This window comes from Glandiceps talaboti, chromosome 19 (genome assembly GCF_964340395.1).
Source record: "Glandiceps talaboti chromosome 19, keGlaTala1.1, whole genome shotgun sequence".
NCBI lineage: Eukaryota > Metazoa > Hemichordata > Enteropneusta > Spengelidae > Glandiceps > Glandiceps talaboti.
Window position 1 is genome coordinate 18980496 of NC_135567.1, and position 26795 is coordinate 19007290.

Sequence of the window (26795 nt, forward strand, 5' to 3'; positions counted from 1 at the left end):
AGTGATAGGAGTTGATGACATAGAGAAAGCCTAGGTGGTTGCTTCTGGTAAAAACTAGCTCCTTGTTGCAACTTTTATCATCACGGAACAACATTTGATTAATGTTTTCTCAGCTCTTCACTTGACAGCGGTCTCTGCTTCGACACTTGGCAGTGAAAGACAGCAGACTCTGCTCCGACACTTGGCGGTGAAAGACGGCGGTCTCTGCTTCGACACTTGGCGGTGAAAGACAGCAGTCTCTGCTTCGACACTTGACGGTGAAAGACAGCAGTCTCTGCTTCGACACTTGGTGGTGAAAGACGACAGTCTCTGCTTCGACACTTGGTGGTGAAAGACAGCAGTCTCTGCTTCACTTGACGGTGAAAGACAGCAGTCTCTGCTTCACTTGACGGTGAAAGACAGCGGTCTCTGCTTCACTTGACGGTGAAAGACGGCGGTCTCTGCTTCACTTGACGGTGAAAGACAGCGGTCTCTGCTTCACTTGACAGTGAAAGACAGTCTCTGCTCCACTTGACGGTGAAAGACAGTCTCTACTTCATGGCAAACCTGTAACAAAATGTACTAATTCTTCACAATAAAAGTGAAAGAACACATTTGATGAGATAAGGTACTTACTTCCCAGTCTTTGTGAGACACACAATTGCTCCAGCTTGGCAAGAAAAGGAGGCAGATACAGCAGCCATGGCTGTTGATAGAGCTGCATCACATGGGAATGGAGTGTGTCTTCTCAACTCTTCAAATACTTGACGGTGAAAGACTGCAGCCTCAGCTTCATGGCAAATCTATGATAACATAACATGATATAGGACTGGTATATTTAATATCAGTTTTAAAAGCCCTAATTAATGACTGTAACTCTTTAAATACTTGACGGTGAAAGACTGCAGCCTCAGTCTCAGCCTCTTGGCAAATCTATGATAACGTAACATAACGTAGGTACATTTAGTATCTGTTTTAAAAAGTCCTTATTTGCAGTTGTAACTCTTTGCTTGACGGTGAAAGACTGCAGCCTCAGCTTCATGGCAAATCTATGATAACGTAACATAACGTAGGTATATTTAGTATCAGTTTTAAAAGTCCTAATTAGCAGCTGTAACTCTGAATGGTGAAAGACTGCTGTTTTTGCTTTGTGGCAAACCTATGACAACATCAGCAAATATGATCAGTATCAGGACTCGACCCTCAGTTAAGCTAATTGATGGCTGTAACTCTTCACTTGATGATGAAAGATGACAGCCTCTGCCTCGTGGCAAGTCTACATGATAACATAACATAATGTAGGTGTATTCAATATCAGTTTGAAAAAGCCCTAATTGATGGCTGTAACTCTTCACTTGATGGTGAAAGACGACAGCATCTGCTTCATGGCAAGTCTACATGATAACGTAACATAATGTAGGTGTATTTAGTATCAGTTTTAAAAAGCCAAAATTAATGGCTGTAACTTTTCACAAGTCGGTGAAAGACGACAGACTCTCCTTTTATTTGTGGCAAATCTACATGATAAATTGACTCAGGTGTATCAGTTTTAAAAGCCCTAATTCATTTCTCAACTCTTCACTTGATGGCGAAAGACTACAGCCTCAGTTAGAGTTCGGAGTCTGCTTCATGGCAAATCTATGACATCAAGAAATGTTTGTTAAAATCAACCTATCATTAGAACCATCGACAAACAATAAATTTGACATGTAGTTTTATGGTTGTGAAAATACCCTATAGTTTGTACCTAAGACAAGAAAGTGTAACAGTCGATTTCCACTTCCAAGAATAAATTATCGTTACACCTGGTTTATAACCAATCACAAATGATAAAATGTATATCCATGAAAACATATTATCCTGAATCCATCACAACTTTCAATATCCAATCCCATCACTTGTCAAAACTGCACACCTGTTCAGTGTTGTAATAGCCAATAGGGAACTTGCAAACCCGCCATGTTGAATGTTGAATCATGGGAAATGTGATAATAAATACTAATAAAATAGTATTGTAAACAATAATGTTACATTATTTTTAACTACAAATGATCAATTCATAGTTACCCTGACCATTGTGGGAGGTATATTTTATCGGTAGCTCCTGATTAGGTATTACGATAAAAACAGATAATCCCATAGTCCTTTACATCTGAGCATGCTTAGTCTGGAATGCAAGTTCCCTGTTTACAATACCGATTCATTAGTATTTATTATCACATTTCCCATGATGCAACATTCAAGGTGGCAGGTTTGCAAGTTCCCTATTGCACACATACAAGTTTACTCAATATGATTGAACACCAACACTTAATAAGTAACAGCAACCAGAATCCAACCACAAGTAAAAAAACACCTGGAATCCATGCTTCCAATACAGCTTCATCATTTTACCCATGACATTGTCACCCAAAAAAAATCTTCGTAAAAATTCCCGTAGAGTTGTCTAACAGGGTAATTATTGTCAGCTTGAAAGAAAACCCAATTTCATTTTATAGAGATTAATGAAGGCTATTATGAAAGTTGTTGGGTAATTGTTCGAAAAGTCAATTTTTTTTTTGCTTTTCAAAATTATACTTTACAATTCAGTTTCTGCTGGACAGCATGTTTGCAAGTATTGGTTTGGATTTAGGTTGTCGTCCTAATCCTAGCCTAACATCACAACATGCAATGTTTATTTTTTCTTGTCACTTTTTAAGACTCAGTAGTATTTCACATTGTTTGTAAAACTACACATATTTCAGACAGTAATTTATAGTCACATTAGAACAGTAAATTGGAAAGGATTGCAATGTTTTAATACATCTACTACGGACGCAATGACTTAATTATTCAGCAAAAATGTCTCTTTTCACAATGGGCTGTAAAATTCAAAGAGACATTAACACGGAGTAATCAAATCATTGCATGATCAAAAGCCATTGTAGATAGATTAATTTCCAATTTACGATTCCACACCTACTTTTTTTTACTGATTCTTGAAACCATGAACAATATATTGTCTATTATGTTTATCATTCTGTAAAACCGGACAGCATTTTGTTGAGTTATCAAATTTATGAATGAAGGAGTCATTTTTATAACTCAGGGTACATCACAAAGTATTATGCATGGCTAACAACATATGATTTGACATTTAGATATCTTAAATCGGTCCACAAAGCCCATATTCCTGATTTGTAGTCGGCCATCTTGGAAAATGGGGGCCATATTGGATTTCAAGTGGTGGTGTAATTTTCGTAATTAGTACTCTCAGTGAGTGCACACACCGCTTTTTATGCTTGTATCACATTTTGAATGATTATGTAACTTATCCGCATCACTATGTATAACTAGACAGCATGAATTCCAGGCCACCATAACCAAAAGAAGAAATTAAAGTAACCACACAAGACAACGTGACAGCATTACCTTACTTGTATGAATATTGTAATCTAGAGAAAGCTACAGACAACATTATACAAATATATACAAGTTATAGTATCGAATTAAAGTTTTGTTCCAAACACAACTTTGAAAATTTTACCTGAAAATGTTGACTGCACACTTCAGTGTTTGTCAAAAGAATGACCCACGGTTCAACACATATACAGATTTCAGTCTTGTCAACATATTGACCCACTATTTAGCTCACGTGACCTTATGGACACATGAGCCATCTTTGAACAGTGACAGCGGGCGATACAAACTTCCAAGCACCTATGACCCCTTATTAGGCTCACATTTCCGTAAGGTCACATGTGCCGAATAGTTGGTCAATCTGTTGACAAAGACTGAAGTATGTAGTCCAAAATTTCAGGACAATTTTCAAGTTTGTGTTTGGAACAAAAGTTTTATTCGATACTATGGTTTAGCAACACAGATGAATTTCCATTAGAACACATACATGTATAAGTTATATTACACAAAAGTGAGGAATCCACGCTGTCCGTTTTTTTTACAATATAGCATGGCTATTTCAACTCTAACTATTTCAAACATCCAACCAAAAACTTTGTTTCCTTTCTCAGGAATAATATTTTAGTTTTAACTCAACACGTAAAATAATTTACATAGTATATTTCAGGTAACTCACTCATTATCTTTGAAAATGTTCAAAGAACCATTATACCAATCACGTATCAGTTTTGAACTCAGAACATAAATAAGCGATTTAGCTGTTCAGAACTAACATAAAATATTTCAAATATAACTACTTTCTTTGAACATAATATCACAACTTGTTAACAACCAGTCACCATTTATTAAAAACAAATCCACACTTCAAACCACAAAGATACCTAGAATGCATCACATCTGGTTTGCATTAGAATATGCAAATTTTCAAGCAAATCACAAAGTCCTCCAAAAATGTAAAACTCATCTAATACCTTGTTCAGACACACACAGCACTGGTGTAAAGTTACAACTGATTTCTACCACCCTGCCAAGTTGCCTGTCATACCAATATGCTAAACACTAAAACTACTGGTATGTATAGCAGGTGACAGGCAAACTTGGTAGCTTGAAAGAATTCAGTTGTAACTTGATACCGGCGCAGCACTGACGTAACTATGTGTGTCTGAACAGGGTATGAAACCCTTTACGTATTATAAAACTGTACACCTGGTTTACAACAAATCAGAGTCTAATCCCCTGTACACCTGGTATACAACAAATCAGAGTCTAATCCCCTGTACACCTGGTTTACAACAAATCAGAGTGTAATCCCTTGTACACCTGGTATACAACAAATCAGAGTCAAATCCCCTGTACACCTGGTATACAACAAATCAGAGTCTAATCCCCTGTACACCTGGTTTACAACAAATCAGAGTCTAATCCCCTGTACACGGTTTACAACCAATCAGAGTCTAATCCCCTGTACACCTGGTATACAACAAATCAGAGTCTAATCCCCTGTACACCTGGTTTACAACAAATCAGAGTCTAATCCCCTGTACATCTGGTTTACAACAAATCAGAGTCTAATCCCCTGTACACCTGGTTTACAACAAATCAGAGTCTAATCCCCTGTACACCTGGTTTACAACAAATCAGAGTCTAATCCCCTGTACACCTGGTTTACAACAATTCAGACTCCAATCCCCCTCAGTAATCCATGGCCAACAATCACACACAGTCATGTACAACTTAACACCAAGTTATAAACCAATCACAGCTCAGTTCTTTGCACCTGGTCACAACTACTTGTCTTATCCTCTATACCTGTTTGACGACCAATCAAAAATTCCTACAGGACTTTGCACCTAGCTTATAACCAATCACAAATGCTCAGATATTTACATCTGGCTTATAACCAATCATAGTTGTTGTAACATACCTTGTGCATAATCTGCACTGATTCTAGTGGATAGTCTCCTTTAGCTGTTTCACCTGATAACATCACACAGTCGGCACCATCTAACACAGCATTGGCAACGTCACTGATTTCGGCACGAGTTGCTCTAGGTTTGTGAACCATACTTTCTAACATCTGTAAAATGACAAAAAGTTAGACGAAATATAACAACAATTTTACTGTTGGCAACGTCACTAATTTTGGCACAAGTTGTTCTAGGTTTGTGAACCATACTTTCAAGCATCTGTAAAACGACACGAAATATAACAACAATTTTTACTGCATGCATTGGCAACGTCACTGATTTTAGCACAAGTGACTCTTGGTTTGTGAACCATACTTTCTAACATCTGTAAAATGGCAAAAAGTTACGGCAAGAAAGAACGACTCAAATTTGACACTTAATATAGCATGAATAGTTTAGCACTGGTGATTTTTATCACAAACTAAGCACATGTTGATCTCAGTTTATGTACCATACATTGTACATTTTGAACATCTGTAGAAAGACAAAAAGTTAAAAGAAATATAAGAAAAACTCAGTAAGTTTAAAATAGATGTCTTGTGTTCAATCTCAGTCCTGGGTTCAATCCATTGTATTGCAAGATTGTCTATTAAAATAGTGTTTCTAGTAAGATCAACTTCACTCAGTCTAGATATTGGCATGGTGTATTTTACTACCTCCTGTTATCAGAAACAACACTTGGTGTTGATTTTTTGAATTAAACTTTGCAAAGAGTAGAATGAAGAAATATATTGGAGAATAACATAAATATACCAGCACCAGTAATATCGATGAAAAATTGGGGAAATTAATGGCAATTTTGAATATTTGACTGATATTTGAAACACAGAAGATCCAGTGATGCAGACACATGTTGTCGTGACATAGATATGCAATGTTGTGACATAGACACGCGTTGTCGTGACATAGACACGCGTTGTAGTGACATAGACACGCGTTGTTGTGACATAGACATGCATTGTCGTGACATAGACACGCGTTGTTGTGACATAGACATGCATTGTCGTGACATAGACACGCGTTGTCGTGACATAGACACGCGTTGTCGTGACATAGACGTGCGTTGTCGTGACATAGACATGCATTGTCGTGACACAGACATGCACTGTTGTGACGTATATATTCCATATTTTTGTTCAACTTGGCTTGTGCATGGTATAATCTTTTGAAATCTCACCTGGGTAGCACAGATAACACTCTTGCCAGCTCTGTTACAACGTCCAATCATCATCTTCTGAGCTAAGAATACTTTCTCTGGGGGAATTTCAATGCCCAAATCACCTCTAGCCACCATAATACCATCTGATGCCTCAAGAATTTCATCAAATCTAGGGAAAAAAAATTGAAAATAATTTCATCAAAACTAGGAAAATGAATGGCTGAAAATAATTTCATCAAATCTGGTAAATAAACAATTCAAAATAACTTCATCAAATCTGGAAAAAACGAACACTTCAAAACGCATCAAATTTAAGTTCGTTTTTCACTGTCACTGTGTCAAGAGAGAAAACTTCAAACTCGATGAAATGATACCAATCTGGGTTAAGATTGGTTAGATCATCAAACCAAGCAAGGTGACACCATCTTGGGAGTATATGACTAGTAAATTCTGAACTGTGGGGGCGCTATTACCTGCGCTGTACCCATAAACTTACTGAATAACTGTACAGTAGTTTTCCATCTACTTTCCTATAGTAAACTGTGAGGGCGCTGTTACCTATGTTGTGTTGTACTAATAAATTGACTGATCAACATACTTTTTGATGCCTTCGTGGTTTTGTCTTACCAACTAGTAAACTGTGAGGGCGCTATTACCTAACATACTCATAAACAGATCAAATAACGTACTTTTTGATGCCTTCATGGTTCTCTATCTTGCTGATTATCTTGATCTTCTTACCAGCCTCACCAAGTACCTCTCTCACTGCATGGACGTCTGCTGCTTTACGAATGAATGATGCAAACACTATATCCACCTGTATAAAATACACCACTTGTTAAACCTACACTTGCTGCAGCACGAATATTATAGCAATATATTCCCTGAAAATTGTTAAAATATTAATAATTAGACATCGTGCATCTTAGTTTGAGGTCGATTTTATCCATAAGTAGTGCAGTAACATGTTGCAGTCATGATCGTGTTCTGTGTGCTGGTCAGTGTGCCCTTTAAGCCAAAACACCAAATTTTGGTGCGTCACTAGAAAATGTGTGCGTCAGTGGTACATCAAATTGGCTTAGAGGGCACACTCACCACATAGTAAGAGATAGGGGAACACCAAATTTTGGTGCATCACTAGAAATTGTGTGCGTCAGTGGTACATCAAATTGGCTTAGAGGGCACACTCACCACATAGTAAGAGATAGGGGACATCAAATTTTGGTGTCACTAGAAATTGTGTGTCAGTGGCACGTCAAATTGGCTAATATAAGAGGGCACACTGGATACAAGCTCAAGAATCAACTAGTTACATGGACATCTTTAGAAACATCTTCACTAACTTTCACATATCTATTGTGCAATGATTTTGATTTGAACAATTTCCACACTAGATACACCAAGCAACATTTCTACCAAATACCATGGCAATCAGCCTGACAGTTTTTTACTTAAATTTAAAGCAACTACGTAATTAAGTAAACAACTCACCCACCCACCCACCCATTGTCTGCCCCTCCACACCCCCCCCCCCCACACACACACACACAGACACACACCCCACATACACCCACACACTTGCAGAAATATTGCAACAATTTATTATGACTATAAAAACATGGTTGCACTTTATATTAAATAGTAGCACCATGCATTGTTACCTTTTACTGACTATTAATACATGGTCACACACACATGCATGCATGCACACATGTACACACACACACACACACACACACACACACACACACACACACACACACACACACACACACACACAAACACACATACACACACACACACACACACACACGCACGCACAAGCCCACACTTCACTTCACCACACTTATAGCATAACTGAACTTCAACTTTACGAGCAGTCATATTAAAAAGCAGTGATAACCATGATTAGCTTACTCCTTGTTGAACACCAAATGTGAGATCTTTTTTGTCCTTCACAGACACGGCAGGTAAATCTACATCTGCTTCTGGTAGATTACAACCCTTCCTACTACCGAGAGTTCCTGGGTTCTCAACATTGCAGTCCAAGTAATTAGGTCCTGAGGAGACAAGATGGAAAATTATGCCAATGGTAATAATAATAATAATAATGTTGATTTTTATATAGCGCTTTCCCACTCTGTGCTTACAATTCTCGCTATCTGCAATACAATTCTATGCATCGCTAAGGAGTCAAATGGACCGCGCTTGCATTTGTCGACACCTACACTTCTGGTCGCCTATGTCAATACACGTGAATGTTTCTTCCAAACAGTTTAATTTGTAACAAATAAGATAAACGCAAGTTTTAAGCTCATATAATTATGGAGGTGGGAAATTTAAATATGTACAGTATCTTTCCAGAGCAAAATTACAAGAGATGTCTACAACTGAAAATGGGAAAGAAACATTCCTGTGTATTAGCATAGCCGACCGGAAGTGTAGTTGTCGACATTAGAACGCGTTGTCGCGCGACTTCGTTACATTTGACTCCACAGTCGTGTGTAGAATTGTATTGCAGGTAGCGAGAATTAGTACCCCTGGCTCGGATCATATTGGCACAATGGCCCTTTATACTTCCTCAAATTCCTGGGGAACATACAATCCATTGCAGCCTTTATAAGTGTATAGGATTATAGCATTCAGTGATTCACATTGCAACCTCTATCCTACCAGGTCCCCAATTATACAGCTGGGTTGACTGAGGCACAGTCATGGTTCAAATCTTACCCAAGTAGCCACTCAGAAACAAATGGCAATGATGTGGCTCGAACCTGCATCTGCAGATACCAAGCCGGCCATTCTAACCATTTGCCCGTCATGACTCCACAACCTACAACCTATAGATTCCAAGCCTGTCATTCTAACCATTCACCCATCATGACTCCACAACCTACAACCTGTAGATTCCAACCCAGCCACTCTAACCATTCACCCATCATGACTCCACAACCTGCAACCTGTAGATTCCAAGCCTTCCACTCTAACCATTCACCCATCATGACTCCACAACCTGCAACCTGTAGATTCCAAGCCGACCACTCTAACCATTCACCCATCATGACTCCACAACCTGCAACCTGTAGATTCCAAGCCTGCCACTCTAACCATTCACCCATCATGACTCCACAACCTGCAACCTGTAGATTCCAAGCCGACCACTCTAACCATTCACCCATCATGACTCCACAAATGGTACTGTAGCACAACTAACAACTGGGCACTATTACATTATGATTGTTGTTGGCTCTTAAGCTGTAATTGGTGTTATGGACCCTTTGTACCAAATCTAATGTGTAACTTGGAGCTACACCCTGCAGTGCCTTAACCCTTTCACCACCGATTCCCTCAATTGAGGGAACGCGCTAGGGCGCCCACCGATTCCCTCAATTGAGGGAACGCCAGAGTTCATTCACCTACCTCGCCGTTATGCCGTTAAACGGCAGCTATTGCTGCAAAAATTGCTGCCATAACTAGTTCCACACATGCGTATTAGCCTTGTTTATCTACACTGCCATTTTGAAAGCATGACAGTGAACGATATCAGGAGTACGATCCAAATGACGAGCGATCGTAATTTTATGTGCGTTTTTCGCTCACAAAATCGAATTTCAACATGGCGGAAGTAATTAACGGCTCTCATAACATGGTGTACGATATAAATTATGTCACTATCTTTGGATATTTCGACAGAATTTGACTCGAAATACATCGTTGAATACAAGTGTTTAGCTATGGGAACACATTGTACTCGTATGTAAGCATCAAATTCCCGCTAAGGCCGTGTGAGCTGCCGACGGCAGTTTATGGTTGAATTTTTGAATGTCGTTCAAATTTACGCAATCTTGTGACCGTGCCGACGCCCATGCTAACGTTCTAGGGGCAATTTTTGGCTATATCATGGATTATTTTGGTTTTATTTCTTTTTGTTACGGCTCAATAATGACTTGTATTTGTATTAGCTCACTGTGTAGAGGTCAGTGGAGGGAAACTTACGCTTGATGTTGGCGATTTTCCGATCGGATTTTTTACGTGCGTTTTTCAATGTAAAATTCAAATTTCAACATCGGCGAAGCAAAATCTGTCTCCCCTAACATCGTTTGCAATGTAAATAAAGGTGCTGTTCGTAGAAATTTCCACTCAATTTTACTATGAATACGATGTTTTATACAAGGAGATGGCTGAGTGAACTCGATGCAGTATATGGAAGGATCAGATTATCGCAACGTAACTTCAAAGTCCCGACTGCATATTTGCTTTTGTGGGTAAGCATGTCGGCAAAAAGCGTCACGTTGGCGTCCCGATTCGGACTCGTATACTACCAACTTGTGGGCATTTTTTACTGATTTTGAGGATAAATTTGGTGATAATTTTTTGTTGCTCTGTCAAAAAATGATATATAATTACACAAACTGATTTTTCTGAAGGTATTGGGGCGACGACTTCAGATATTTTTTACCCTTCATTGCCGGTGCGGGGGCCGACTATTGCGTCGTAATCGGATTAGTAGGCCGTTAATTATTTTCGTTCAAATTTAATACGACTGAAAATAACATTTTCTGACAAATTTTCGCCGATTTTGACCATTTAGTCAGTATACAGAAGTTTTGTAAGAACATGAATGTTGGTATTTTGAATTTTGTTTGTAATATAAATATTTTGTTTATTTGTGATATGTCAATAAATAAACAACCAGTGTTTGTTTTATTAATATTTTGTTACTTTAATCCATATTTCGGTTGTGTGTGTGATATTTGAATGCATGTATTTGCAACTATGATGTAGAAAATTTATTTTCCATTCAAATGATACCTTATTTTTCAAAAATAAGCAACTCTAAGTATTTTTATATCAGTTTGATTACACCACACTCACTCTCACATTATGTCAGTGAGGGGGCTGGTGGACAACACACAATCCCATGAGGCAAGTGGTGGTGAAAGGGTTAAACACAAGGAAAATTATCATAAACTCTACCCTAGCTTTTACAGGGAGCCAATGTAATTCTCTAAGTGATAGTGTTCTTGTTAGAAGAATCAGTCCAACTACAACTATTGAAGTCACAAGTGGAGAGCTGAAACACGCCCGGACCATAGCAATATGTGTGAAATAAATAAAACGAGGCGGTTCAACTGGTCTCCGATCTTCAATCTGATCTTTATTTTTATTTAAAACACCAACGTTTCGGCGACGCACAAGTCGCCTTTCCTCAGGGTAAGCACTTAGAAGGAGCAGGCGAAAAAAACGCTGAAGTGCTGAGTTGGAGTCAACTGATTGAGACACACCATCATATTTATTCAAACCTTTCACTACATGCATGGTGGAACTTTCTGTGTTTACAATTGCCATTGGCATGATCGCTGAGGACAACAGAGAATGATTTTTCATACTTTGGCCTAAAAAAAAATTATTGTTTGGTTCCGGTTACCCGACCCCATTTAGTTTTTTTACTGCCGAACACTGCCTACCACACCTATTCTCAAATTGAGCGTAATCGGAACCACATAATTTGTTTTATCAGGCCTAATATAATTTCAAAATGTTACTCACCTACTTTGTCAACTTTCAATGAAATCAGGCCATCATCTACATATATAATTCCACCAACGTTTACAACCTTGACTATGTTAACATAGTCAACGTATAAACAGTTCTTGTCTCCAATTTCATAGAATTTCTCATCAGTTGAAAGACGAATCTTGTGATCTTTCTCAAGTTCTATTTCAGCTGAGCCTCCCTAATAAACAGCAGAGTCATGTTAGATGGTTGTAACATTGTTACAATGTTTATATATATACAGTTTGCAACATTGTTACATGTTTTCAAGATAGCACAAATATTGCAACAATTTATCATGACCATAAAAACATTGTTGCCATTTACATTAAATAGTAGTAACATTTGTTACATTTTATTGACTATTGATACATTGTTGCAATTTATATTAAATAGCAGTGTAAGATTGTTACATTTTATTGACTATCAATACATTGTTGCAATTTACATTAAATAGTAGTAACATTTGTTACAATTTATTGACTATTGATACATTGTTGCAATATATATTAAATAGTGGTATAACATTATTTTATTTTATTGACTATCAATACATTGTTGCAATTTACACAGAATAATTGTAACACTTATGTTTTCTAGAGACAATCAACACAATGTTTCACTTCATAGTTTGCATTCTTACAAAAGTGACATCTGTAATGTTATTCTAAAATAAACAGTAGTACACAATTTGAGATATACTGCAGATACACAGTAGATTTCTTGCAAGGCTGACTCAAAATAATAATAATACTGAAAGAAACTGAAGACTATCATTATCAATGTGTTTGAGATGATACATATGAGGACAATACAAGTCAAATGAAATCAAATGTAGTTGTGATCAGTAGTAAAAAACAGAATGTTGTGAAGTGCGACAAAGAAGTAGTCTAGATGCTGTCTGTGGCTTTGAATCTCAAAATCTCTCTTTATCCTGTCTAGCTCAGCGAGAAATCATGAACCAAAAGTTGTTCATGTAAATGAGTAAACTTCTGTTAGAATAATAATAGTAGTGTCTTGATCTGACAAATGTAACATTTTTGGACATTATTACCATATTTGGACATTATTACCATATTTGGACATTATTACCATGTTTGGACATTGTTACCATATTTGGACATTATTACCATATTTGGACATCATGTAACTTCCCCAATACACAATAATTTATTATTGGACAGAATTCTGTGATTGATTAACAAACACATGATGTTAATGACTGTATGGGTGGCTTTGTTTGAATTTGAAATTTCATCTCGGTTCCTCACTGAGCTAGACAAGGGAAGAGATTCAAAGCATAGATAGACTGTAGACTAAAAAGAAATGAACAAGATGTTTGTATGAGTGGTTGTATGTTAATAAATATTACACTGGGAGTCAAATGATTAAATGAATATGGAGGGTTAAAAACAATAAATATAAATACTGAGTTAGGAAAGGTAAGGTAAAAATACAGTATCTTTCAAGTTTCAAACTTTCCTTCTCTGTTTAGGTGATGATCATGCTCTAACTTGCAGACAATTTGAAGGTAATTTTCTAATTTCTAAATAAGTGTTAAATACTGAATTGTATGTGTGTATGTATGTATGTATGTATGTATGTATGTATGTATGTATGTATGTATGTATGTATGTATGTATGTATGTATGTATGTATGTATGTATGTATGTATGTATGTATGTATGTATGTATGTATGTATGTATGTATGTATGTATGTATGTATGTGTGAATGTATGTATGTATGTGTGTATGTATGTATGTATGTATGTATGTGTGTATGTGTGTCTGTGTATGTGTATGTGTGCATGTGTGTATCTGTGTATGTACATATGTACATATGTACATACACGTATACGTACATATGTGTTTGTATCTGTCTGTGTATGTGTATGTACATACATACATATGTATGTTTGTGTGTGTGTATCCATACATGTGTGCGTATGTGCAATTGTGTATGTGTGTATATGGGTGGGGGCAGGGGGTGAGGGGGTTTAGGTGTTCAGAGCATGATACCAATGAATAGAATGTGTACAGAATGGTCATTGGTAAGTTATTGATTGAAATAAAAATGGACGTGGCTATGGATGAACATTGATTGATCATGTGATTGACCATGTGATTGGTCATGTGATTGGTCATGTGATTGATCATGTTTTATCTAAAGTTTAAGGATAACCAAATCCATTACTAATATTCGTACAATATACTATTATAGTATTAATCCTAATATTTCTAGTCCTAATTTTAAGGTTTTTGGTGTAAGATGACAGAGAACGCAATACAAGGGATAGTCGATGTATTCCCCGAGTGATACTATGATGGTAACTATGAGTGTTTTCAATACCTTACCTGTTAGGAAGTATAAATTTAGTGACATCACAGCACTGCATATACAGTAAAACTCAAGGATAACTTGACAAATATCACCGCAAATCCATTAAGAGAATTGTGGTAGAATTATGGAATTAACTAGTCTAGTACATGCAAACTTAGGGGTTAGCCAGCTGATGGTATGTTTAAAACTTTAGGCTTTGACTGCTGATGGTAAGCACTGTATTTAGGCATTGATCATTGATTGTAAGCACTGTATTTAGGCTTTGATCGCTGATGGCAAACTCTGTGGTTTCGATCACTGATGGTAAGAATTAAAACTTGCATAGTATGGGTTTGACTGTTGATAGTACAATGTACGTATGTGTTCTCTCTGAACAAGGTAACAGGGACACCGAGTTCTGTCATAACTTCTGTGTTCTGTCTGAACAAGGTAACAGGGACCTGAGCCATTTTGTAATTTCTGCGTTCTCTCTCACTGAGTCTGAATAAGGTAACAGAGTTCTCTCATAACTTCTGTGTTCTTCCTGAACAAGGTAACAGGGACACTAAGCTCTCTTGTAATTTCTGTGTTCTCTCTGAACAAGGTAACAGGGGTACTGAGCCATTTTATAATTTCTGTGTTCTCTCTCATTGAGTCTGAATAAGGTAACAGGGTTCTCTCATAACTTCTGTGTTTTCTCTGAACAAGGTAACAGAGACACTGAGCCATTTTATAATTTCTGTGTTCTCTCTCACTGAGTCTGAATAAGGTAACAGAGTTCTCTCATAACTTCTGTGTTCTTCCTGAACAAGGTAACAGGGACACTATGCTCTCTTGTAATTTCTGTGTTCTCTCTGAACAAGGTAACAGGGGTACTGAGCCATTTTATAATTTCTGTGTTCTCTCTGAACAAGGTGACAGGGGTACTGAGCCATTTTGTTTTTCCTGAACAAGGTAACAGTGCTAGTGGTACTGAGCCATTTTGTTCTCCCTGAACAAGGTAACAGTTGTACTGAGCCATTTTATAATTTCTGTTCTCCCTGAATAAGGTAACAGTGGTACTGAGCCATTTTGTTCTCCCTGAACAAGGTGACAGGGGTACTGAGCTCTCTTATATTTTTTGTGTTATCCCAGAGTTCTGTATTATACATGTAAGAGCATCATCTTCTTGCAATGAGAGAGACCAATACTATAATTCCAATTTCCGGTTGAATAAGATTAAAACTCGGCCAGAAATTTTGAAATCCTACAATGTCACTATAAATATGGCAATCTGCTTGTCAAAAAAAGAGCCAAGACTCTTATTGTTCTTGATCTCTCGCTATCTTTCACAAATGTAGTATCATTATAGTTTTAACCATCAGCTCACAAAGCCTACACCCAACCCTGCCCTACCCTACATAATATGATAACGTGCATATAGCAAAAAGGGTTTAGCGTAAAAGATGCCGAGTTTCAGTTTCATGATCTTTGTGTGACACTGGACTATTACGTCAGGTGACATTTTTGAATAATTTACATCAAATTATAAATATATCATCCCAAATGTTGCGTTACCAAGGAAACAATAGGGAACTTGCAAACCCGTCATGTTGAATGTTGCATCATGGGAAATGTGATAATAAATACTAACCAACTAGTATTGTAAACAATGTTGATACATTGTTTGTAACCACAAATAATCAATTCACAGTTACCCTGACCATTGTGTGAGGTTAATTAAAGGCTCCAGATTAGGTATTACGATAACCACAGATAATCCCATAGTCCTTTGCATCTGAGCATGCTCAGTCTGGATTGCAAGTTCCCAATTGCAACAATACATCTTCCAAAAACAATTTTATATTTTCATTTACATTTTTATTGGCTTCCAAATTGAGCTAAGATTTTGAAGTCTGAAGAGACTTGACATTCTTGGTCTGAGTGAAGTCTTTTTTTTTGTAAGACTCCAGGAACACCCACACGGTCACAAAGAGATCATTAAAGTGGCAAGCTGTAATGCAGTAAAAGTTTGCTAGGTGCAAAAAAATTGCTACCAGTTACTCCTTCGACACCAAATTAATAAAGAACACTATGGAATACTTTTATTTCAAGCATTTTGATCTTCAAACGGTTTGTCAACTTTTTAGTTTGATCTCATTTTCATGCAAATTTATTTAAAGTAATTTTATTGGAATTTTAGTGAGTCAAATTTGTAAGTTTACCTGTAAGAACTATTATATTAAAATGAGGAGTATTCCATAGGATTAGGGATGGTTACTTAAAAGTCTTAAAAGTTATAGATATATCATATTCCGGTTACCAAACTGAACAGTCATTATCAACACATGTCATGAGAGGGCACCCCAAGTGAGGAAAATTGCAGCTTTGGTGGAAAGAGCAGGGAAGCAATCTGGGTAAAGGGGTTTTGACATCTAAGCAAGCTAGAATTCCTAATCACTATCCAGTCTACCATAGTAAGCAGAGCTAACAACACACGACATATACATCATAACATTCCAAAATGATAAAATCATGTCAATAGAACGACCCTTTCTCTATGGTCATGTGAAAAAAAACTATTTAGATTAGTGTTGGCTATAATGTAACGATATAATAAGTTTGATACAGGCAGAGGAACTAATAATCTCATTATCAGTTGGTTATAACTTTCCCACGTGGTCACCTTTAGGGTATACATATGCATCTCTGATAATATCACTTTTATAGAAGTTTTGCCTTATTCTATGTCTAGAAATATAGTATAGCGCCCTCTAGTGATGGCAACTACAAGTCTTGCATTATTCTATGTCTACAAATATAATATAGCGCCCTATACATACATGTATGTGTACAACACTATCACTTTACAGTTACAGCTAAGCAACCTTTCTCAATAATATATAGCGCCCTCTAGTGATGACAACTACAATTTCTTCTATTCTCTAAACTTACAATGAAAACCAAATGTTGTCTGCTGTGACAAAAATCTCACACTAACATTGCTACAGAAGGTTGTTTGGCTTGACAAAAAATTTCACTTTATCATATATTGCTACATTTTAGCTGGCTGATACAAATCTTACTCTGCTCTACGTACATTTTATTGTCAGACTCTTTTATCAAATAAAATAGCTACATTTCCTTTAATATGAAATATTATCATCCAGCAGGTTTATTATCAGTGTAATGAACAGTTTACCAAACTAATAACAGAAATGTTAAGCCAGATGATGAAAAATACGATTGTAAAAATTTTGTAATGCCAGACAATATTTGGTTTCAAGTGAAAATGTTTTCATTGTAATATAGTGCATAATTTTATTTTAAAACATGTGATAGCTAGCACCGTTCTGAGGAACTAATATTAACATTAAATCAATCTAAATTACATCTACTGGTATTAATCTTAGACTCTTTTACAGTCCTCGGAGCTTCACATCACCAAAATTAAAGGAGTTGTTTTGTATGTACTGATATCGATTAGATTAGATTAGATTAGATTAGATTAGATTAGATTAGATTGAATTAGATTACTTTATTGCCCAATACGACTATAAAATTGAAAAGGAATACCGTTATGTCTTGGTGTTGCTAAAATGATCAACAGCACATGACAAATACTACTGTATAATTGTACAGGAATATCCTTGTACTGTACATCATATATCGATCACATTGGGCTAACCATTTATACTACTTTATAATTGTACTAGAATATCCTTGTACGGTACATCATATATCGATCACATTGGGCTAACCATTTATACTACTTTATAATTGTACAGGAATATCCTTGTACGGTACATCATATATCGATCACATTGGGCTAACCATTTGTTGACGTGTGTTTGCACAGATCGAGCTTCAATGTGGGCGCACAGTACAAGGATATCCTTGTTATAATAATAATCTTTATTTATACTGGATAGTTCTTTAAGCATATAAACACTTGTCTCCAAAGAAGTCCAGTGAGGGCCATCCCTCATGGGTTCAGTGTTAATGCAGGAGGAAACCAGAGTACCGGGGAAAACCTGCATTGTTCGGTAGAGTCAAACTGAACAACACTCTTACTTACAGCATGGTGAATTTAATCAAACCCTGAATGGGGTTCGAACCGGTAAGAGGCAAGTGGTTTAACCACTCGGCCACCAACAACCCTAATATATTATGCAGTACATGATATCGGTACATTTTTTTTTTAATAATCTTTATTCGCCCAAATAAATGTGGAAATTTGTTGCCCTAGTGTTGAAGAAGCAGGAGGAAACCGGAGTGCCCGGGGAAAACCTGCATTGTTCGGCAGGGTCAAACTGAGCATCACCCTTCTTACATACAGACCTGCATGGTTAAATTCTAAATCAAACCCAGCCGACACCAGGCGGGTTCGAACCCAGACTGCTGAGGTAAGAGGCGTACGAGGTAAGAGGCGTACGAGCTAACCGCTCGGCCACCGACAATCCTTTAATCTTTAGTCTTAACATACAAAACAACTCCTTTAAACCCTTTCATTCCTAGAGACGACATTGGCATAAATAGAAACTTGATTGCAAGAACATTTTCTAAAATTTAAGAATATTACTTCATTGGGAAGTAATATTTCTTGAATTCTGGTCTAAAATAAAGTTGATCTTTTTCCAAAAATTACAGAGAAACAAGAATTTTTGTTCAAAAATTTTGGCGGGAAAGTTTCTAGTCCTGAAAGGGTTAATTTTAGTGATGTGAAGCTCCGAGGACTGAAAGAGAATCTACTATTCATCTAAGTTCTATGGCTGTTAAAATTAGTGCCAACTGGTCTATATTTACGCTTACAGTAAATATATTTAAAAACACCCATCTGGATGTTTTACTTATCATTTTAAAATCTACTGCTTATATGTCTATCGCTTGGCATGAGTGGTTTTAATTATCAAAATAGAATTTTAGTAAGTAGTGAAAACAACTCTTAGTGTCATGAAAATGTTATTTGTGGAGTAAAATGACAGTAATGAACACAGATACACACCAAAATGAAAATTGATAACACCTAATATATTGCATGATAAATATTATGAAAAGTATGGAATTTATGACAATGCATATAGTGTTTTTTAATTATTTACATATCATTTACATATCATTTGCATTAATTTGTATACATTTTGCATTATATTTGCATACCATTTGCATGTCATTTACACATTTAGTTTATGATAAAATGTAACTTCCATATTTACATATCATTTGCTTTAATTTGTATATATTTTGCATTATATTTGCATATATTTGCATGTCATTTACATTTACATATTTAGTTTATGATTAACTGCAACTTACATATTTACATATCATTTGCATGTCATTTACATAATGCACATATTATTTAGTTTTATAGTTAACTAATCTTTAGTCTTAACTCGTAATTCAAGAGTAAATTGTACTGTAACTTGTGTAAGTACATACCTACAACACTTACAACTTTTTTAACTCATGTCTCATGAGAATTAAAATAAGTTTTTTCAGTATTCTCATTTTCCTTTCATATAATTATCTTTTAAGTTCGTAACATTTTTTGTCCAATGTGTAATTTTTTGTGAATTGTTCTTTTGAATCTTTTCCCAATCAATACATTCCATTTTCAAAATTAAAATAATTGGTTTTTCCAAATAAATATATCTATATTTCAAACCCATTCAATTACTTTCATTTTCCAAATAAAAAGATTCTAAATTTCAAACCCATGCCTCATTTTCTTACACTTAATTCACTCCCTTGTCCTCATCGTAAAATATTTCTTCCTGATTGATATTTTGTGTAGAAGTCTCTCAATATACTCAACATATATACAGACACAACATACAGGAAAAGGAAGACAGCAAGTTATATTTAGCAAGACAACATGCAAGTACATGCAGTTGATAATTTAGCCACGGTAGGTAGGCATAGAAATAGAAGAAATATACCAAAGTGACATTCATTGGTGCTTTTAGCATAAAAGAGAAGAAGACATTACAAAATAATATATAGTAGAGAGATTGTATACATTAGATAGAGTCAGCTTTACTTGGCAAGGTAACTTACAGAGATGTATACATTATTGGCTATTCGATGTTAGATCAATCTGATTAAAATCCGATGTACTGTACACATGATTTCTTTTTGGCTGTTACGTTTACTGTCATTTAGTCTTTTGTGAGCACTCATTACATACATCTGGCACAACACCATAGGCGTTCCACTACCAAATCTAAGCACTAAGTGAATTCACTATAAAAATGAGAACATGTAATGCACTGAAACATACCGGTACAGTTCTTCAGAGGGCTCTGTTCGAAAAGCACAGCGCACAGACAAAAGTATTAATTAATCGTTATTGTTTGGTGGTTCTCTTTCTTTCAATTTCAAATGTTGAGTATATATATATATTGTAAGACAGATTCTGATTGGCTACTTGTAAGTACGAGATTTGGTACGGGAATGCTTATGGTGTTATGTATGTAACGAGCACTCACAGAAGAACAAACGACAATAAATGTAACAGCCAAAAAGAAATCGTGATGTGTACACTACATCGGATTTTAATCAGACTGATGTCAGATTAAACTCCATGTACAGCGTTGATCAGTGCGCCTTCTAATTTGATATCCTACTCATCCATAAGACGTCTCACTAAATGTGATATGCTCTTGATGCACAGGAATTTCCTCTGATGCATCAATCTGACTAAAATCTGATGTGGGAACACAGCTCCATTTCTTTAATGATCTCTATTTCCTTTCTTTATTTTTGAATTTATTTATTTATTTTTGTCACTTTTGTTGTTCCAGGAGTGAGCACGTTCTCGAGAAGAACTTTTTTCAAGGCACTCACTTCAGAATAAAATCAAAAAGATATTGACAATAAACCAAGGAATAGCAATAAATAAAGAAATTGAGCCATATTCACAACAACGGATTTTAATCAGATTCATGAGGCATTAACTTCAGTGTCCCTACACCTCACTACATGTACTAGACTGTAAGATAAATCATGTTGCTCAGCCCTATCAAGCTCTTAACCACAGTACTGGCTGATACTGCAGCACGGATGTCATATCTTACAGACAGTACATGTACATGTCAGTTCATTTTCTTTTTATCATTTTTGTCCGATGTCAAACATTTTTCTTTTATTAGAAGGCACACTGATACTAAATTACTATTTATTTTGACTTTCTCTTGCACCCTAGAGAATGGACACTTACTCTGCATTCTTCTTATAAACACATTGTTTTCCCGACAGTATATATGATTCACACTTAAACTGCTACAGAACTGTTAAGATGTCTGAACAGTTTTGTTTATTTGTCATAATTTCATCTCTTGAGTCGTTTGCTATCTGAATTATTCGCTGATTAAAACTGGTTTTTTTTTCTCACTTGAAGTTTTGATAACATAAACAATTTATTTATGAGGACAGTTCGATAATTTGAAATGTTTGCCAATCTGAACTAATGACTTATGTGGACAATTCGATAATTTGAAATGTTTGCCAATCTGAACTAATGACTTATGTGGACAATTCGATAATTTGAAATGTTTGCCAATCTGAACTAATGACTTATGTGGACAGTTCGATAATTTGAAATGTTCGCCAATCTGAACTAATGATCATCAATATGACTACTTCAGTTATCTGACTTGTTTGGTTATTTCATGGTGTATTTTTGTTCAAAATGAACATTTGTTCATCATATTCATAGTTGACCAGTTGTCTGTTCCATAAACTCAAATATCAAACATAAAATACCAAGCATTAAATTTCTAGAAATCTGAGTGCCTCATAAAACACTTGACTGGAAAACAAGTGGTACTCCAATAACAAGTAGTATTCCAATTACAAAGAGCAGAGTACTCCATTGACAAGGGTTAGAGAAAGTCAAAATGCAAGTAAAAAAATTGACATGTACGCAAGTCATGTAAAATATACATGTATTGTATACATGTATAAAGGGAAATTTACATGCAGGAAGCCAGCTTTTTAGCATTCTATAGCTATGCTGTATGTTTCTGTGCAATTTCAGTTGCTACAAAGTTCCCCTTTCAGTTTCTACCAAATTACAATATAGTACTCCCTATCAGTTCCTACAACTATAGTTCCCCAATTTCGGTTTCTACAGATATAGTTCCCCATTTCGGTTTCTACGATACAGTAAACCCTTTCAGTTTCTACAGATATAGTTCATCCTATCAGTTCCTACAACTATAGTTCCCCATTTTGGTTTCTACAGATATAGTTCCCCTCTTCAGTTTGCATAGTTCACCCTTTCAGTTTCTACAGATGTAGTTCACCCCTTTCAGTTTGCATAGCTATAGTTCACCCTTTATATTTCTAGATATAGTCTGGCCCTCCAGTTTTCATATCTATAGTTCCCCCTTCAGTTTCTATAGAATGATATAGTTTATAGTTCCCCTTATCAGTTTCTACACGTACACCTATAGTTCCCCCTATCAATTTAGTTCCCCCTTCAATTTCTACAGAATGTTACAGTTTATAGTTTATAGTTCCCCTTATCAGTTTCTACAGCTATAGTTTCCCTTATCAATTTAGGTTAGACTGTTAGTCGTCGAAATAATGGAAGACTGATATTTTGTTGAACTGTTGATTGATGAAATAAAGTTTTGTTGAGAATTTTAACACTGAAACTATTTGCCAATATTTAGTCTTTTAATTTTGACATTATCTATAAATCTTATTTGACACCCTCCTACACTGTAGCAACTTCAATTGTTACACATAACATACAGAATAGCGTTTTTTTTTTCTGCGTCACTAATTTCCCATAATTCTGTGACAATTCGGTTGCCGATTTCTGGATGATGATGTTGTCACATCAAGTTACCTTTGACTAATACGATACGTTACAAAGTGAGACGTCCTTACCCCTTTCAGCAAACCAGTTCGGATTTCAGGTCCCTTGGTATCTAACGCGATACCAACATTACGGGGGAACTGAAACCGTTCACCGGCTTCTCGAATGTTCTTAATTGTTTGCTCATGGTACTGAAAAAGAAAAAAAAAGAAAAACTTTATTACTTGGGAACTGAAACTGCCCACCAAAAAATGTCTTCTTGTACATAAACACAATGTACCAGTCTGGTAATTAGTGGAAATTAGTCTTTTCATGTATGTACATGTACTACTAGTACTAGACTGTAAGATACACCATGTCGCTACACCCTCACCAGCCTACTCTGTGAAAGAGGTTGATTGATGTGTTAGGGCGCCCCATCACGCCGTACCTTACAGACTAAGTGTACATCATTTAGTCAGTACAAGTCACAGAGCCAGAGACAGTGAATGTCAGCTTCTTCATGTACCTACTTTTCCCTAATCTTGTAAATACCAAAGGTTTATACTTACTGGTACATATTGTAACTACAGGCATTGTGATCACAAAAGTGAATGTACCCTGTTTTTCCTATACTGCAAATCATCATCATTTGTAAATATCAAAGGTTATCATACAAATAACAAGAGGCCTGTATGGCAATGGAAGAAAGTACACACCAGCCTCTATTTATCTAAGGTACCTTGCTTTTCAGGATAAATCATTTGTAAATACTAAAAGGTTGGGAACATTTGTAACTACAATGAACAGAGACAGAGACATGTAGAGACAGAGACAGACAGAGACGGAGACGGAGACGGAGATGGAGACAGAGAGAGACGGAGATGGAGATGGAGACGGAGACAGAGAGAGACGGAGACGGAGATGGAGACGGAGACAGAGAGAGACGGAGACGGAGATGGAGACGGAGACGGAGACAGAGACAGACAGACGGAGACAGAGACAGACAGAGACGGAGACGGAGGCGGAGACAGAGACAGAGAGAGACGGAGACGGAGATGGTGACGGAGACAGAGACAGACAGAGACAGAGACGGAGACGGAGACGGAGACAGAGACAGAGAGAGACGGAGACGGAGATGGTGACGGAGACAGAGACAGACAGAGACAGAGACGGAGACGGAGACGGAGACAGAGACGGAGACAGAGACAGAGAGAAACAGAGGCGGAGACAGAGACAGAGACATGTGCAGAGACAGAAACAGAGAGAGGCAGAGAGTCAGACAGAAACAGACAGCGACAGACAGACAGACAGACACAGACACAGACACACAGTCAGACACAGACAGACACAGACACAGACAGGCAGAAAGAGAGACAGAGACAGAGACAGAGACAGAGACAGACAGAGACAGAGAGAGACAGAGACAGAGACATACAGAAACAGAGACAGTGACAGAGACAGAGACAGAGACAGAGACAGAGACAGAGACAGACATGTAAAGACTGCAGTGACAAAATTTGGTGTTCCCCTATTTCTTACTATGTGGTGGGTGACTCACAAGAAATGCCAGTTTTTATCACTTTGACCCAAAACAGCAAAATTTGACTGTCACTAGAGGGCACTGATCTGCGAAGACATGATATAAATGGAAAACAGATATCACAGAATAGAAATTGTTTACTTACTTCATGAGTACCATGAGAGAAGTTAAGACGTGCAATATTCATACCACTTGATATCATTTCCTCTAATTTGCCCACTTCACGAGAAGCTGGTCCTGTAGAGAACAGAATAACAATGTCTGTTAACCTCGATTATAACATGCATAAGGGCCAGTGTGTCCTCTAAGGGCCAGTGTGTCCTCTAAGGGCCAGTGTGTCCTCTAAGGGCCAGTGTGTCCTCTAAGGGCCAGTGTGTCCTCTAACCAATTTGACATGCCACTACCCCACCCCTACCCCCACTCCCATCCCTACCCCTACCCCACCATATCCCTATCCCCGTCCCTATCCCCCACTCGTCTCTACCCACATCCCTACCATCACTCCCACTCCTATCCCTACCCCACTCCCACCCCTACCCCCACCCCTACCCCACTCCTATCATACCCCACTCCTATCATACCCCCACTCCTATCATACCCCCACTCCTATCATACCCCCACTCCTATCCTACCCCACTCCCACCCCTATCCCTACCCCACTCCTATCCTACCCCTATCCCTATCCCCCACTCCTATCCCAACACTACAAGCATCACATTTTTATCCTACATTTAACTATTAATCTTACTCCTGAGTCTTAAGTTATTGAATGTTGTGACTTTTTTCCTGTGTGGCCATAGAGGGTGCCATTGTAAATAGTTTTCAGCAAGATTCCATAAATACAGGGTTGCTTGGGTCATGAGAAATGTCAACAAATGCTATACAGACACCCTAAAGCTGAGAGAAGAGTACAATGTACACATATACATGTTTCATGCGGGTACAGAGCCAGAGATGTCCTTGAAGCTTATTCATCTCTGATAGACATAATGGGGTTGCCTTTTATATAAATCAAAGTAGCTAGTGTAAACATTCTAGTTGTTAACACGTTTAACTTGGTTTCCATTTATTAAAATCATATTGAAAAAAAGAACAAAAATAGTAAAAAAATAGTCCTCGTTGCAGATAATATACCTTTAAATATACCGTGAACTCTTATCAGATATATTATTTGTATTACTTTATTTCTTCATTTTTGTTTTCTAGCGAAATTTGTGAAAATGAGTTTTTAGTGAAAATTGCCTGGTTTACAGTATATCTGTTCAGCCAGCATGAGGAGCCAGATATCAAACATTCCTTGATTTAGAGGCAAGGAGTATCAGATTCATGCCATGGATAGCCTCGACACGAATATTTCTAAGCAGTGTGCCCTCTAGTGATAGTCAAATTTTGTTGCGAGTCAAAATTAGAAATATTGCATTTCTTGTTACTCACCACATAGTAATAGATAGGGGAACACCAAATTTTTGGTGTGTCACTAGAAATTGTGTGCATCAGTGGCACGTCAAATTGGCTTAGAGGGCACACTCACCACATAGTAAGAGATAGGAGAACACCAAATTTTGGTGTGTCACTAGAAATTGTGTGTGTCAGTGGCACATCAAATTGGCTTAGAGGGCACACTGTTTCTAAGCTATCATGCTCTCATATCATGTTTGGTTATCTTGTTACCCTTCCTACATTTGAAGCCAATAATTCATAAAAGAGTTTGTCATATCTATAATGAAAGGTTACAGTACTGTACTCTATCATAACCCAGATATATTAAGTGATACGGTAAGTTGAAAGGACATTCACCCCACAGTGAATGGTTCCTGTAACAAGATAATATAAATGCATACATGCCAAGATTGCTTAAATACAAAGCCTAAACTGCTTCGAAGAAAAAGGAAGTTTTTCAAGAGATAAATATGATAGAACAGAGTACGTAAAGTGTCAAAAAAATGTGTATTTACTAATTTGCAAAAAAAAAAATATTTAGAAAAAAAAAAAACTTGCATCGTCAAACCACTTTAGAAAGTTTACCCTGACCAGAACCAGATTTTTCTCCTTTTTTTTGGCCTAATAGGAAATTTCAAAAGGT

The 26795-nt window shown here is 36.8% G+C and overlaps 1 protein-coding gene across 5 annotated transcripts in view; it reads right to left on the reverse strand.

Annotated features, from left to right (window-relative positions):
* Positions 1–26795, reverse strand: part of LOC144449922 (pyruvate kinase PKM-like) — a 61386-nt gene that overhangs the window by 24136 nt on the left and 10455 nt on the right. For all 5 annotated transcript variants that reach the window (XM_078140474.1, XM_078140473.1, XM_078140472.1 and 2 more), the window contains 8 exons: positions 24858–24949; positions 23262–23381; positions 12055–12241; positions 8422–8564; positions 7194–7321; positions 6523–6673; positions 5303–5455; positions 616–782 (listed from right to left, as the gene is read on the reverse strand). In XM_078140474.1, the coding sequence (XP_077996600.1) occupies positions 616–782; positions 5303–5455; positions 6523–6673; positions 7194–7321; positions 8422–8564; positions 12055–12241; positions 23262–23381; positions 24858–24949 (1141 nt within the window). The remainder of the gene's footprint in view (positions 1–615; positions 783–5302; positions 5456–6522; positions 6674–7193; positions 7322–8421; positions 8565–12054; positions 12242–23261; positions 23382–24857; positions 24950–26795) is intronic.